The sequence below is a fragment of the Microtus pennsylvanicus genome, chromosome 8 (genome assembly GCF_037038515.1).
Source record: "Microtus pennsylvanicus isolate mMicPen1 chromosome 8, mMicPen1.hap1, whole genome shotgun sequence".
Classification (NCBI taxonomy): domain Eukaryota; kingdom Metazoa; phylum Chordata; class Mammalia; order Rodentia; family Cricetidae; genus Microtus; species Microtus pennsylvanicus.
Genome location: NC_134586.1, coordinates 18,060,517 through 18,076,858, shown reverse-complemented (window position 1 = coordinate 18,076,858; position 16,342 = coordinate 18,060,517). Strand labels below are relative to the sequence as shown.

Genomic DNA, 16,342 nt, shown 5'->3' with positions numbered 1-16,342 from the left:
GGGTCAAATATATTCACAGAGTTCTCATGTTTTAATAATCTCTGTTAGACTCTATAGATACTTTTTTTTAAAAGATAGGAATTGTGACTGGAGGAAACACAGCTTATTCTCTGCCTCAATTATTTCTGTCTCTGTACTTTTGGTGACTTTTGGAGAGTAATAACTTTTACAAATGGTTACCTAATCCTGGCACCTGGCACCATGTAGCTGTGTGTAAGAAGACCTTTATCTTTCACACACTCCAGTACTCATTCAACACTGTAATGCCCATGGCTCAAATGAAAACACCAATCCCATGAGCCACCCATGTGAAACGAAGACACATATTCCTTTTATCTACAGGATACCTTCCCCCCTTCTCAGCGGCAGAAATTTTTGTGGTCTAATTCACCTGACTTACGGATTTTAGTCAGAAAACAACCCTTAGTCAATCAATAAAGAAACAAACAAATACTTCCTCACTGAATTCAGTGCCTAGTACATACAGTTCACATAGGTCACTAATCTAACCAGAGACCTTAAAGAATTAGTCATATTTATCGCAAAAGTCAGGCAAGCAATAGTTATTGCACAAATAATGAATGAATGGTTGAACAAATCACTTACTGACATTATCTCCTGAATCTACTATTAAACACTTGCAATTCTTCACAACAAGCTAGTTCAACTTAAACTAAACCCCAGTACTGTCTTCACTCTGAGCTAGTTCAGCCACTCATATATTAAACCACACCATACTCACCCTTATTTTACCCACAGAAAGATTCCAGTCTTGTTTACAGACACAGTCTATCTTTCTTCCACTTTTTATGCTTTGTACTCACACCAACCCCCGCTTACACACACACACACACACACACACACACACACACACACTTTCTCTGTGTAGTCCTGGCTGTCCTGGAACTCACTCTGTATGTAGATCAGGCTGGCCTGCTCCTGCCTCCAGCCTCCAGACTCCTGGGATTAAAGGTGTGCACCACCACTTCCCAGCCTATGTTCTCTTAATTTTATAAAATAATAGGCATTTTTCTGTAGTTGTCTACATAATTGAGCTTATCAATTAAACCTAAGTGGTTCAATTTACTGTATTGGCCAAACATAAACTATAAGTTTTTAAGTTTTCTAAGCAATGATAGACAGCCAAGTCTAATGTGTGCTCAGCCATACTGAATATACTGAATCGCTTTAGATAATTCATAAGATTTTTACAGTACTTTAACAACACACATAAAAATACTGTGTGTTCTGAATGAAAGCATTCCCTATAGTTTTTCTTTATATGGTTCCGCAAAAAAATAAGTGACTTCATTAATCCTGATTCTGGGTTCGCTCTCTGTAGAGGGAGATAATATTGACAGCACTCTTGAAGCCTTCAGGATAATGAGAAGTCACTGATGTAAAAAGATAACAGCTTACAGTGAAGATGTAGTGAAGGCAAGTTATTAGCTTGAGTTCTACTTGTTGTTCTTCTAAGTAAGTGGTATTAGCCTCTTGTATTTCCTGATATTCTAATGTTTTTGCTTTTTAGTCATTCTCCTGAACATTTAATTTGAATTTCTAAGCTGAGCTGGCATTCTGTCTCTGTAAGCACCCACCCATCCCTGGTACCTTTAGCCTTCTTATGACATGACTTCTGGTCAGGCTGCTCGTTCACAGACTTCATCTTGCCATCAAAAGTCATTTCCAAATTCATGCCAAAAATGAGAAGCTGAAGCAGTCAAGGACCTCAACCAACTGCCAGTGAGTGAGCTTCTGGTGCAGTTTAAGTAGCTGTTCTTATCTAGCAGGGGATGACTCAACCGTCGCAGGAGGAAGGGGAGACTTTGCTTCATATTGGAAAGTTGGCTAACACGAATTCTTAGGTTGTGTCTGTTGTGGGTGGGGAGAATGGTAATTCCAGTCCTGTTTCGTGACCTTTCCCTAAGAAACAGACAGCAGGCCAAAAGGCAGTGTCCACGACAATTATAGGAAAGACACTGTAGACTTATCAGATAAGCTTCTTTGAAGCTGAAAGAAGCACATGCTTCAAGCCAGGTCTGTAGAAAGGAATGTGACTTAATTTTCCACATTTTTCCGTTTGCTGATTCACTCAAGCAGATTGTCGCTGTATGCTACCTTTTTATAAGTAGTACATTTTACTTTTCGTTGCTTTGATTGGCAATTAGAAATGTAATATAAATCATGGAAGATTCCCATGTCTAGCCATAGTACCATGGGTATAATGCTCAGTTGGGGCAGTCTTGACCATGGTGACTCTCAACAACAGTATGAGACCTTTGGTACTAAATAGAGTAAGGTTTTATATCTTCTCCTGAATCTGTCATCTTGGAAAAATGCTTATATTGAATTTCAATATTTGTCTGTGATTTGAGGATAATGTATATTTTGATAGTGTTTCAATAGCCAGCTATAGTGGCATAAGCCTTTAATTCCAGCACTTAGTGTGGGAGGTACAGAACCAAGTGGATTTACACGAGTCCAAAGCCAACCTGGTTTAAAATACTGAGTTCCAGGATAGCAAAGTCATTATAGTGAGTCTTGTCTCAAAAAAAAAGGAATTATAATATTTCAATAGGAACTTAAAAGATACTGTGAGAAATGTAGGTGGGACATAAAACTCAGAAATAATAAGTAAAACTACTATTAATTCTTATATCCAGCATAGTTACATTGACCATAATAAAGTATGTTTTAGTCTGACCAATACTTCCTGGGATTTTAACCCCTATACCTGTCCATAGAGGGAATCTTCACTTGTTTTCTCATCATTAAATGATATATATCTTTTTGAAATAATTTATATTTTTAACGTGTGTGTGTGTGTGCACGTTTGCTTGTATGCACACACAACACAGGTACATATGGAGGTCAGAGGACAACACAGGTATTGATAGGCCCTGATAGCCCACTGATTAAGCAAAGGTCTGTTATTTGCTGATGCATGCTCCAGGCTAGCTGATCTGAAAGATTCCATGATCCTCTCCTATCTCTGCCCTCGATCTCACAGTAGGAGTATTGAGATTACAGACAGGGGAGTCCGTAATGGGCATTAACTGAGTTCTGGAGATCCTATCTTAAGTCCAGTCCTTGTGTGAGCCTTTGTAAAAAGGAATCCCTTACCTGCTAAACACGTTTTCTGGAGTTTGTGTGTATACAATTCTACAGTAGCTAAATTTTGTTTTAAACCACTTAGAGAAAAAGTGGAGTGGGGAAAGGGAGAGATAAACGAAGAATGGGTAAGGCGTCTAGGAAATCACATAGGAAAAACCACCAATCCTGACAGTGTATATGATTCTTTGTCCTTCCCCCATGCTGAGCGTTTTGTTTTCCCTCTTTCTGTGTAGGATATCCAGCACAAGCTGAGAACAACTTTTCTGCCGTTTAAAATTTGCTTCTGTCACACAGTTCACAAAACAGCCGACAGAGCCAACACAACCTTATCCAAGATAAAAACAAAAAGCAATGCCTCTCTTACCTACTCCCTACCCCTGTTTCCTAGCTGAGGAGTGAATGCCAGGAATTGACTGTATTCCTCAATTTCCAAAGTGGCCTTTTCAGTTTCACTTTCACTAAGATTCAGTAGAATCCCAGGAAATTTCTTATAGTGATGAATTAACAATCCCTGAAATGGCAGTACGATGAGAAGGACGCTTTATTATTCCCACAGTGACTCATTTATCTCAGACACTATCAATACCGAAGAATATAAACTACGCAATAACTGATATTTTAGCTACTGTAGATGTACTGCTTAAGGTCGCGCTAAGTTCATTCACATTGTCATACAGCTGTCACCACCCCCCACCTGCACAATGTTCCCATCTTTTCTCGCTGAAAATGTTCTCACTGTTCCTGTGATGGTTCATTCTACTTCCTGCCTTGTCTGGATCACTTGATACCTAGACAAAATGTTTGGGAATAGAGGTTAATACTGTATACCTATTTTCTCTAAATTGAAACATTTCTTTGTGGATGAGGGAAGGGTGGGATGGATTCTTTGGTCCGTCCTTGTATCCATATCTGTGTTGAACAGATTTTGTTCACATCTTGCCATGAAAAATCACACATCAATCAATCAGTAGAGATAGATGGCCTATTTATATTTTGAAAGAGATTCATTCAAAATATGAAGGCCAAAAGAACCGAAGCATCTATCCTCCACTGTGTAATGAAACATTTTCTAACGTATGACCTTTGGGCTTCGGTTTCAGCACCTGCTCTTTCTGGTCTTTATACTGGTCTTTGCACTGGAATTAGACCCTCCCTTGATTCTTCTGCATCCTCATTTTTTTAGGTAGCTCTGCAGGTTCCGACTAGACAACCCCTATCGTCACATGAAACAATCTCATCTTAGAAACTTCTGTCTTCATATCCGCACATTCCATCAATTCTTCTTCTCTGAAACATTCTATTGACCACTCCCCCCTCCTCCTTGAAATCAACCCTTTATTTTCTGTCCCTTGAATTTTGATACTGTACTTGGTGCCAGATTTCTAATTCCTGAACAAACTATCTGAGGTAATGAATACACAAGGAGGAAGGCTTTTGGTTTCAGAAACATCATCAATCAATAGTCAATTATCTCCAATGGTTTTGAACCTGTGGTGAGACAGAAAATCAGCTTGAAAAGATGCTCAGGTAGTGGAGCTAGGAAAGTAGGCAGTCTCATTCAAGGACCTGTTCTAGAACCTCTCTTTGGTCCTACAATCTCCTAACAGTGGGCACAGACTGGAAACCAGTCCTTCAACACTTGAGCCTTTGGAGGACATTCAATCTCTATTACCTCATGTTAGTAAAAGAATCTGCCAGTTTTCTTTTCATGTTTGAGTTAGTTTGCTGAAAATTGTGTCTTCAAGTTTCATCTATATTACAGCACAGCTTAGAATCCCCTTTCTTTATGTAGACTACTGTATTTTATCTTTTCACTTGTTGATGTGTTTATCTTGTTCTCTCTCTCTCTCTCTCTCTCTCTCTCTCTCTCTCTCTCTCTCTCTTTCTCTCTTTCTCTCTCCCTCTCTCTCTCTCTCTCTGTGTGTGTGTGTGTTGCTCTTGAGACAGGGTCTCACTATGTAGTCCTGGTTCAAACTCACAGAGACCCTCTTGTCTCTGCCTCCCAAGTGCTAGAATTAAGGTGATGTCACACCACCACACTCGGCCTTTTCTCTTGCTCCCAAACATCTTCAGAGATAAGTTTCCAAGAAACTGTAAAGACTTAAACGAATACAGGATGCTCCATGACCCCCACCTCCTGGTGTCACAGCTTCTCTTTGAGGATGTATTCTCAGTGCTATAACTTAAAATGTAGCAAAGGTCAAAGAATGCAGGTGGTCATGCAGAAGGAATTACTTCAGGCACGTGATGAGTGTGCTGAAACCTCTCTTTTCCTGTGTCTGTCTCCACACTCATCATTAGAATGTAAAGAAATGTTTATTAGTTGCCTAAAGTTCTTTGTCCATAAGTGGGGTCCTGTGAGACTTCCCACTTTCACTTTGTCCTTGTTGAGGTCCAGTTTAGGCACTGTGTTTTCAAGGTTCCATGAGTGATACTAATGTTGAGAGAGGGAGAAATAAACTTCTCCATGGATGAGCTCCCTCACTGATCATCCAACACCAAGTGGTCAGTCCTGAAATCAGTCAACCATGTTCATACAAGTAATACTAAATGGAATGAGCAGGAAATTATGTAATTATATTTCAACTAGATCTTTTAAAAGTATGATTACATTAATCCCATAGCCACTAAGAAATACATTCTACCTAAGAGAGCTTGCAAGTGGGCCCTCTACCATGACAGCCTTCTGACAAGAATGCTGTTAACCAGACACCTTGATGTCAGCCTTATAGAATTCCAAGCAATAGACTCAGCTAAACTGTATACAGACTTCTTGCCCTGCTGGGAATGCTACTCATAGTGTGTGTGTGTGTGTGTGTGTGTGTGTGTGTGTGTGTGTGTGTGTTCTTTTATACTGTTGCTCACACGATTTGTGGTAATGAGCTTAATGACATCTTAACCAGACATCCTAATTTTTCTGTCTGGTACTCTAAGTTTAGCACAAATCTCTGAGTTGGATCACCAACACTGCGCTAAGGGGGAGTGATGGCACATGCTTGTAATCCCAGCACTGGGAAGGTAAAGACAAGATCAGAAGCCAAGGTCACTCTTAGCTACATAAAAAGTTTGAGGTCAGACATGAATCTCTGTCTCAAAGGTGGAAACACTTTCAGTTTAATCCTGTCACTAATTTTCAGTGCCTCTGAGGTTGGAATTCAGTATCTATGCTGTGATCTTGGCTCCTAAAGCAGAGACACTTCCTAGTGAAACACCCAGGAGTTTTAGAATGAAACTGACTTCTGCCTCCTTCTCTATTCTTGAAATCATGTTTGTGGGCCAAACCACTGCTCAGCCGTATGCATCTTGATGTTAGTGTCTCTAAGTACCCATAGTCTTGGCCTCTGTTTAATTGAGGCATGGAAAGAAAGAAGAGCATGGAGGGTGCCCCTGACAGCCAAGGTCAAAAAAGAATAATCAAAGGAACCTCAGGTTAGTAATTATTTGGCTATACTTGTTAGAGTGGTTGTATAACAATTCCCTGAAGCATAGGTGAAGAGGTCTGTGTATGGGTACCTCCCACTGGCCCTGGTCCCAGCTCTTTATAACATGAGTATAAGGTAATGATTCACAAGCTTAATGGGATCGGGAAATGTAGGTTGGTAATAAGAATATTTCCATCTTCCCTAGCTCCATGCCCACCCCCATCCTTAAGCCATGGAGACCTTCAGTTTTCTTTTCTGACTGGTCTTTCCTTTACCATTGTTTCCCACTTAAAGGATGTGATTCTAATGTGTCACAGGGCATGACACATTAAAATAAATGAATTAAGTTTTATCTCCTTGGGGGATAGGAAAAAAATGGTACCCGTAATTCTAAAAAGGAAAAACAAGGCAGTCATTAACAGAAGCCTGTTTTGTTCAGGCCTGTTAAGAAGCTTGGGGGCAAGAAAGATGATTACAATCATGAGGTCAGAAATTGCCACTGGGAGAAAGTCAAAGTAATTGGGAAACCTGTTTATTCAGGTGAAGGCTGGTATGGGTAGACATAATGGTAGGGTTAACCATGGGAACTGTTCAAGGAAAGGAATAGCGCAATCTAGAGAGGGCTGGTAGAAAAGTGGGATAGGCATGGTGGACATTAATGACCCAGCATACTGGAAAGAACCATCGCATATAAAATAGAGCTAAATTAAAAACAACTTAACTAATATCAAATGCTTGCTACCAGAGCTGCGGTATGCATCATAAACATTCATTTTCTTTTTAGTTTATCTTTATGAGTATTTTGCCTTTATGTATATATACTTACTGCATACCTGCCTGGTCCCCAAGAAGAAAGTGTCAGAGCCTTCTGGAACTGGAGCCACTCCAGTTCATGAGCTACTAGGTGGGTGCTGAGAACTAAATTACTTTTTGTATCAAATCAAACTGAGTTGACAGAGAATGGAAGGCCTTGTCCATAATGCAACAGCTAACAAGAGGTTAAACAAGCAGCTGCCTCAACCCCCTGAGCTATGCTTTTAGCCATGGTTGTTTATGCTTTTTCCCAGAAGAAGAGGAAAAGGGAGGGATCCGTGGGGTTTTTCCACTACATGGTGTCTGAACAGAAATATTCTACGCAAGAGGCTTCCTTGTCCCGGATTGTCCTTTCTCTATTAAACAAAAGCAAATGCAAGTCTAATGAACATCCATTGTGCTCCCTACTGTATGACTAGGAGCAGTAGGGCCAGGCCTAGTAAAAGGTTGTAACTAATGCCTCACTCTCTGGTCACTACAAAAGTCTTTCCATCTCACTTCCGTGGAAATCTGGAACACACTTTTCACTCAATAGCCTATGTTTTAAAATAGACAAATAGACTTGGGAAGACCAACATTGTACCAGGGAGTTCCCTCGCTGTTTGCTTTCCTTAGCTGTGAAAAGGAAACTGTTTAAATTCTACATTCCTGCATCACATAGTCACAGTGTGATCATAGGGTTTGTGAGGCTCTGAGTGTGAAGGAGTCCACCCCAGCAGCTTCCCCTCAACAGGAAGCCACCGTGCAGCCTCCCCTCATGAATTAGAAAACAGTTGAGATGTGGTTTTGTTCAGTCTTTTGAAATGGACATATCACTGTAAATTAACCCTGAATGTTCTTACTTAGCACTTTGCACTGCTTAAGAATTCCTGCTGAAATGTCAGGCATTCACGTGATATTCACTGTTTCCATACAAGAATGTTCTTTATAACCATTTTCCATCTTTTCCATTGTGGTGCACTTATTTTTAAACATGACTTTAAGTGTTATTTTATTGTGGATAATATGTTTTTTGAGATAGAAGTCTTACTGTTTCCTAGGAAAGCCTCATGTTACTGAACTAGACTCAAATGATCCCCTTGCCTCAGCCTCCTGAGTAGATGAAACCGCAGCTGTACATACTGTGCCTGGTTCTCAAGTGACAACATCACAGTACTGCTTTGAGAGGGGTGGGTATCACGAAAAACAGAAAAAGAGGGGGTTTTCTTGGAAATCAGTTTTATATACGATGCCTGTGTGTCCAGTTTGTTTAGATGGGATTGAAACTGATGTAGAGTGGGGACTGGGAAGATTGATAGCACCGGAGAGTCTAGTTTTAAAACCCATTTCTTACTCTAATGATGGGACGGCTTTCTGGCTCATTTGGAATCCCTCAGTCCTGCTGAGTGGTTGCAATAAATGACCCAGAACTAGTAGGGTTGATGATCAACATAGTGAGGGAGTTTTCAAGGATCAAGGAGGGGAATGCCAATCACACGGAGAGGGGGCGGAGGGAGATTGGCAGCCTGACTTTCAGACTTTAGCGGTCATCCAGGAGCTAAGATTGTAACCAGTTTCCTGATGAACACAAGAACGCATCTGGTCACTCGCAATCTGCCTTTGACCTATTTCAAACCTAAGTTTCTCATTATGGACTGGAAAAAAGTCTAATTCAGAGGACAAATGTATCCTTCAATGCCTTTCCATTAGGGGCAGAGGGGGAAAGATTAAATACATAGAAAGGCTTGATAACCAAAAGGAAAGGAAGAAGAAACAAATGGGGAGACCATGTGAAGAAAAATAGAGAAAACGGAGGAAACTAAAAGGGGAAAGGAGGGCGAAATCCTGGAATTTGAAGGCAAGAGGAATAGAGGGAGAGGGATATTGATTTATTGCTGAGAAAAGTTCTCTCTTTAGGAATTCTGGACCACGAAGATCCACATGGCACTGAGCATGGATAGGATACAGCAGATGCACCCAGCATGACGCTTCTGGACCAGGTGTTCAGTCTAATGGCAGTCCGCACCCGAGTGGTGATGACCTCTGTCCTGGTTTACTTCATCCAGGTGAGTTCAGCTGTGAAAAGGTGAGAAGAACCTTTCTTTTGTTTATTTATTATTATTATTATTAGATATACTGACTCTGAGAGGAGATGGATGGGATAATAAACAGATGTAGTGAGGAAAGAGTATCACACATTGGTCCCTAAGTACTGAGGAGTCTTGTTTGTGTGTGTGTGTGTGTGTGTGTGTGTGTGTGTGTGTCTGAGAGAGAGAGAGAGAGAGAGAGAGAGAGAGAGAGAGAGAGAGAGAGGAGGGAGAGAGAGAGAGAGAATGAACAATGTCCATGGAAAGAGCGACAGAAGTTAGGGCAGTTAGAGATGGTACATGCTGCTACATCCTGCTTTAACAAGGCTGGTAAGATTCAAACTGAGGTCCTCTTGCTTATCCATTGAACCATCTCATTAGCCCCAGACTCTTTAATACTATTTTAATATTTTAAACATTTTATTTTACCCCCATGGTGAAAGAGAAGCCCGTGAGTCATCCATTTGCTGAGAAAAGGCTAGATAGATGGAGTTTCTGGACAAACACCAGGGCCAAGTTCACACAGTAGGAAGTCTAGCAGGGACAGAAACAGAGCAGAAACTAAGCTGGGTCACATTCCTACGCAGGAAGCAGCCTGTCTGCTTGACTTCCCACACAACTTAACTGATACATCAAAGTACAGTTTTTTTCTTGTATGTTCTCTTGGCTTCCTCTTTTTCTTCTCATCGTTCCCCTTCTTTCTTTGTAACATCTTGTCCCTCTATTGCTCTTCTTGTGTGATGAGTTACTGATCTATTAAAGACTGTTCCTAAGTTCCAACTGGGCAAAGGACAAGAAAGACAATCACAATGACCTAGGGGATGGGTCAGGAGATTTCTAGGGTGACAAACTGAAAGAGGGGCTGTCCATCATTCCCAAAGGTAGGGATGCTCAGCCACTATCCAAACCACATATAAGATCCCTGCCGTCGCAAGGAGCTTGTGACTTGTGAGAAGTAGCCATAGGCAAATGAATGAACAATGTCACAAGCTATTGCAGACCAACCCTATGGCAATGTCCTTGTCTTTACAACTAGGTCTGAGACAGCACAGGCCTAAGGGATGATTGTCAGGCTGCTGAAGGCTGCAGATGTGACCATTTTCCTGTCTGATTATTTCTTTCCCACAGCTTTCTGGAGCCAGATGTGAGGAGAATTGTGTCAACGCTGAACAGTAAGTGTCTGAGAGTTCAAGCTGAGAGCAAGGAAAGACAGACAAAGCACCAACACCCAAACATAGGCTAAAACGTCAGTACGTAGCTCCGACTTCCCCTTCTACTTAAGTGGGCACCACCCACCCGCACAGACATGTATGTCATCCGAAGTGCTCAGAATAACCCGGCCAATAGCACTTTTTTGTGAGACTGTCTTCTTCCCATCAGCATAGCACAAGTAGTTTAGATACACGTAGTCAAGGAGACCTGCAAATGGCTTCCTTAGCTGTGCTTTCCAGTGATTCATCAGTGCAGACTGGGTTCAACAGCCAGTCACTGCCTTATCTCAGGGTGATTCCCATAGTAGCAGATCCACTTCAAATCCTTAGCTTCAAATGAGGCCAGACGTAACAATCCTTTTCATCTAAGGAAAAACACACATTCGCTGTAGAACCATTTCCCTGAAGCCAACTCTCTCAGATGTGAAGCATAAGGATCACCATGATGACTTGACATGTGTATATTTGTTATTGGCTATGAGACATTTGAGGATTTGGACGTCTGCCACTATGTGGAGTCTAACATAGAAGTGAAAGGTTTGAACAAATAATGAGTGTGAGGAGCAAGATGATACACTATTCCAGGGGAAACACAAGCTGCATTTTCTATGGAACTGTGGCCAAAAATGGAATGCAAGAATAGATCTCAATACACATTTAGTAGACAGTTTTTTTTTTTTTTTTTTTTGGTTTTTCGAGACAGGGTTTCTCTGTGGCTTTGGAGCCTGTTCTGGAACTAGCTCTGTAGACCAGGCTGGTCTCGAACTCACAGAGATATGCCTGCCTCTGCCTCCTGAGTGCTGGGATTAAAGGTGTGCGCCACCATCGCCCGGCTAGACAGTGTTTCTTTAAATTATTATTTTAATGACAAAACTGCTACATCTTTAAAGATACATATGTTCCTCTGACTCTTGATTTTAGTCTCTCCCACACTGTCCTCCTTGTCGTCCCTGCAGAGAAAGTTTACAACTGCCCAAGCTACTTAGCTCTCCTTGTGTGAATCCGGCCTGTGCCTTGTCTCCCTTCCTGTTTCATCTCAGTGCATGTGCCCATTTGACCTTAGATGTGAAAGGGTAGGCCCTTCATAGGGGTAGGATGTTGCAAGCACTTGTGAAATATAAATTACAAATGTGACTTCTTTCATGCCTTCAACTGACATTTTCCTGGTGTGTACATTTCATTGGCCGCACGTTCATATGAATTTAATGTTCCTGTCTGTTTTCCAAGTCACTTCTTAAAAATGTGTATGCCAAATTCTTTCTTGACAATTTCCAACAGAGCTGCTCACAGTAGCCATGTGGAAATTTTCTATTCCCTTTCCTTTATGTAAGTTTAGAAAGAATTAGGTTTCATCATGTCATTTTTCAAACAAAATTTGTTATAATTTTTTCTCTTCTCTTCTTTTCCTTTTTCAGGCTCCTTAATTCTTTTCATAGCCACTCTTTTTAACGCAGTATTTAGGGACCAGAAAATGATTTGCACAGCAATGCCACTTTTTTATACAACACTCTATTCAACTAGTTACATTGGACTTTTAAAAATGTTTGTTTTAGTTGAGCATGGTGGCACATACTTTTAATCCCAGCAATAGGGAGGGAAAGGCAGGAGGATCTCTGTGAATTCCAGGTCAGTCTGATCTACAAATTGAGTTTCAGATCACCCAAAGCTACAAAGTGAATCATTGCAAAAAAGAAGGAGAAGAAGGAGAAGGAGAGAAGAAGAAGAAGAAGGAGAAGAAGAAGAAGAAGAAGAAGAAGAAGAAGAAGAAGAAGAAGAAGAAGAAGAAACTTGTCTTGATGTTTTTTATTATAACATAGTATTAAATGTAACAACATGATTATTTCAGCTCACACTATTGATTTTTAATATAATAAACTTCATTCTTTCTCCACAGTTGTTTGTCCACTGACTGGGTGCATCTCTGGTATATATGGTAAGTTTGAGCTATATAATACCCACAAAGAGACTTCCTTTTTCAGGTGCATTATTTTTTTCAGTTTTTTATATGCTAACTATTAGTACAAATAAAAGTGTAGCTCTATTTCACAGTATAGTTTTCTTGGTTCATCTCTAACCTATGTGAGAATACACCATGATTTCCTATTTCAATATACTCTCTTCATCAACATTGAGGGGTTATAATGTCTTTCCACCAGCATGTGCTTAAGAAATACTTTTGCACAGTGGAGTGAGAAGCAGCTACTTCAAACTATTTTCAGTACTGTTTGCCCTCATGACTGACAGTCTTGCTGAAAATTAATGACTGATATATGCAAAATGAAATCAGAAGATTAAAGCCATATAAAAGATGAATAGTGATCAAGATCATACATTAAGGGGTAGTTATGTCAGAGCCAGGAAAGAAGCCCATCACAGCTTGGACTTAACAGGTGGACTCTTGCAGGTTGCTGGTAATAGTTGGTGCGTTGCTTCTCCTGTGCGGCCTGACTTCAGTATGCTTCCGCTGCTGTCTAAGCCGTCCGGAAAATGGGGAAGATGGGGCCCCACCACCCTATGAAGTGACCGTCATTGCTTTTGACCATGACAGCACTCTCCAGAGTACCATCACATGTGAGTGCACTCAACTTAGATAACCAAGAAAAGGGGCTCAGGTTCAAAGAAGTACTAAAGGTATGGAGGTGTAGGGAGAACTGCCAGCTAGCTTTGTGTGTTTGGGAATTCAGAGTAATTTTAATTGCCAGAAACACATTGTGTGACCTGGGCTATCACTGATGCCTGTATTATCAAGTTTTTTGTCTGCTAATAAATTGATGAACAAAGTAAAATGTTAGAGCCAAGGTTCACCTTCCTTCATTTATTGTTCCCTCCCTTCCTCCCTCTCTTGTCTTCTGCTTGCCTTCCTCCCTCCTTTCCTCCCTCCCTCCCTCCCTCCCTCCCTCCCTCCCTCCCTCCCTCCCTCCCTCCCTCTCTCTCTCTCTCTTCTCTTCTCCTCTCCTCCATCCCTCCATCCTTCCCTTCACTCCCTCCCTCTCTCTCTGTCTCTGTCTCACTCTCTCTCTCCTTCCTCTCTTTCTTTCCCAATAGAGTCTCATATAACCAAGACTGACTTCTGATTCTCCTACTTTTCCCCCTTCTCCTCAGGAATGTTGACATTCAAGTGTGTACCATCACCTGGCTGCATTCTCTTTCTTTGCTTTTCTTATATTTTTTGTGAGGCTGGGAGTAGAAGCCAGGATTGCACACAGACTGGAAAAGTATGTCACTTATGTGAGCTCCCAGACTCTTAGATTGTTTTTATTTCAAGAAATAGTACTGGTAAATTGACCAGGTTATCCTTGAATTCAACTGTAGGTCAGGCAGGTCTTAAGATATAATCCTCCTGACTCAGCCTCTCAAACAGTTGTGATTACAGACCTGCATTACTTGGTCTGTTCTTTATGAAATTATTCTTCCCTAAAAGTGAAGAGCAAAGTCAAAATTGAACGACAGAGGATAAGACACTGTGGCACTTATCATAAGAGCAACATAACCTGTAACTAAAAATTGACAAATATAGCAGGAATAAGTATTTGAAAGAGGTTTTTGTGCCCTGTGGTGGTGGTTCACACCTTTAATTACAGCACTTGGGAGATCTCTGAGTTCTAGACCAACCTGGTCTACAGAACTAGTTCCAGAATAGCCAGAATTTCACGAAGAAGCCCTGTGTCAAAAGAAAAAAAAGAAAAAAGAAGAAGAAAGAAAGAAAGAAGAAAAGAAAAGGAAAAAGAAAAAATTGAGATTGTAGTATTGGGAGGCTAGTACAAATGGATCTAAATCCAGGTGGAGCTGGGTGGAACTCAAGAGAATAGTGCTGCCTAGCTTGTGTGAGGATGTGGCCTTGTTTCCTAGCATAGCAAAACAGCCAAAACCTGAAAAAAGGGATGAATGATAAAAATGCAACCCAGATTATTCAGATAATGGGAAAGCAGGCTCTCCTGCAGGGTATAAAGTTAGTCATAAAGAATCTTTGAAGGATTTTTGTAATCTTTGTCCAACGTTGTGACAATGAGTTTGGAAATAGGTTAAAGCCAAAGAAAAGTTAGGTCTGATGTAAATCCCCCTTGTCTAAGGACATTACCTTTGTATGACATCATCTCTATATAGATTGTCTTCTTCCCTCACAGCACTTCAGTCTGTGTTTGGCCCTGCAGCTCGGAGAATACTGGCGGTGACTCATGCACACAGCTCCCTGGGCCAGCTGCCCCCCTCCCTTGACACCCTCCCAGGCTACGAGGAAGCTCTTGGCATGAGCCGCTTCACAGTGGCAAGGTGCGGGCCGAAAGCTCCTGACTTACCCTCAGTGCCAGAGGAAAAGCAGCTGCCTCCCCCAGGAAAGGACTCTCCTCAGCTGGAACTCCCATGACACTGATGGACACGTTGATGGTATTCCTAATATCTAAGACATCCTGGAGTTGAGAAAGATCCCCAGATATATAGAATGCCTTCTTTTGTACCACCCAGAAAGGTTCAGGATGCCATCTAGATATTGTTCTGTCCACAAGATAGGTTCCCACTCTTTATTTACAAAAATATGCTTTTTTGAGACACAATTTTCTAATTGGAATTCTAACTCCTTATCCAATGGTCAAAGTTTGCATCTCACCTCTAGCTATGTAGATTACTACCAAAGCAGGGGAATATCAAGGTATCTTGAAATCCTTCAACTATGGCATTCATGTACAGTTCCTTTAACCAAATGATACTGCAAATTGCTCTTCTCTCTGCTTGACTGCAGTAACATTGAAGGGAAAGACAATGCAGGTACAGTCATTGATATCAGTGCACCAAACACATGCATCTTTCCTTCTAGGGAATGACCACCATTATACTGAACAACAATGGTCACCTGGACTTTGTAGATTGCAGGGCTGGGGGTGCTAATAAGAGGAGAGACTATAGAATAGCCTGTGCCACATGTCAAAACCTTTCTATCACTTTGGTCCTATACACAAGTGTGACATATGGTATAGAGAAAAGAAATGGTCCTAGAAACTCTTTAGAGCCTTGTCCTGCAAACATATGCATGCACACGTGCACACACACACACACACACACACACACAGAGAGAGAGAGAGAGAGAGAGAGAGAGAGAGAGAGAGAGAGAGAGAGAGAGAGGCTTGCACTTCCTTTTAGACTAAGAAAAAAGCATTGGTTTGCTTCTTTACTTCCTGTTTTAAGATTTAAGTCTATGTACTCACTCATATTTGGTTTCTAGCCATAAATAAAGGACATTGAGCCTATAATTAGTGATCCTAGAGAAGCTAAATAAGGAGAACCCAAAGAAAAACATATAGGCATCCTCCTGAATATTAACCTTCATCAGGCAATGAAAGGAGACTGAGACAGAGACCCACATTGGAGCACCGGACAGAAATCTCAAGGTCCAAATCAGGAGCAGAAGGAGAGAGAGCACGAGCAAGGAACTCAGGACCGCGAGGAGTGCACCCACACACTGAAAGAATAGGGATGTTCTATCGGGAACTCACCAAGGCCAGCTGGCCTGTGTCTGAAAAAGCCTGGAATAAAACTGGACTCGCTGAACATAGAGGACAATGAGGACTACTGAGAACTCAAGATCAATGACAATGGGTTTTTGATCCTACTGCACATACTGGCTTTGTGGGAGCCTAGGCAGTTTGGATGCTCACCTTACTAGACCTGAATGGAGGTGGGTGGTCCTTGGACTTCCCACAGGGCAGGGAATCCTGATTGCTCT

General features: G+C 41.3%; 2 protein-coding genes across 12 annotated transcripts in view; one reads left to right on the top strand and one right to left on the bottom strand.

Annotated features, from left to right (window-relative positions):
- The window catches only part of Olr1 (oxidized low density lipoprotein receptor 1), a 20,117-nt gene extending 18,308 nt beyond the window's left edge, over positions 1-1,809 (bottom strand). Inside the window, exon 1 of one of the 3 annotated variants that reach the window (XR_012911566.1) lies at positions 1,612-1,742. Coding sequence is in view for 2 of the 3 variants with exons in the window: in XM_075982590.1 (XP_075838705.1) it covers positions 1,612-1,696 (85 nt within the window). In the remaining variant the exon portion in view is untranslated. Of the gene's footprint in view, positions 1-1,611 lie in introns of all 3 variants that reach the window. The other 2 variants (XM_075982590.1, XM_075982591.1) reach the window with 2 other exon arrangements.
- Positions 1-16,342, top strand: part of Tmem52b (transmembrane protein 52B) — a 24,225-nt gene extending 7,883 nt beyond the window's left edge. For 4 of the 9 annotated variants that reach the window (XM_075982597.1, XM_075982593.1, XM_075982592.1 and 1 more), the window contains 6 exons: positions 8,390-8,518; positions 9,246-9,394; positions 10,544-10,587; positions 12,521-12,559; positions 13,031-13,197; positions 14,751-16,342. In XM_075982597.1, the coding sequence (XP_075838712.1) occupies positions 9,311-9,394; positions 10,544-10,587; positions 12,521-12,559; positions 13,031-13,197; positions 14,751-14,989 (573 nt within the window). In that variant the 5' untranslated portion in view covers positions 8,390-8,518; positions 9,246-9,310 and the 3' untranslated portion in view covers positions 14,990-16,342. The remainder of the gene's footprint in view (positions 1-8,389; positions 8,519-9,245; positions 9,395-10,543; positions 10,588-12,520; positions 12,560-13,030; positions 13,198-14,750) is intronic. The other 5 variants (XM_075982599.1, XM_075982594.1, XM_075982595.1 and 2 more) reach the window with 3 other exon arrangements.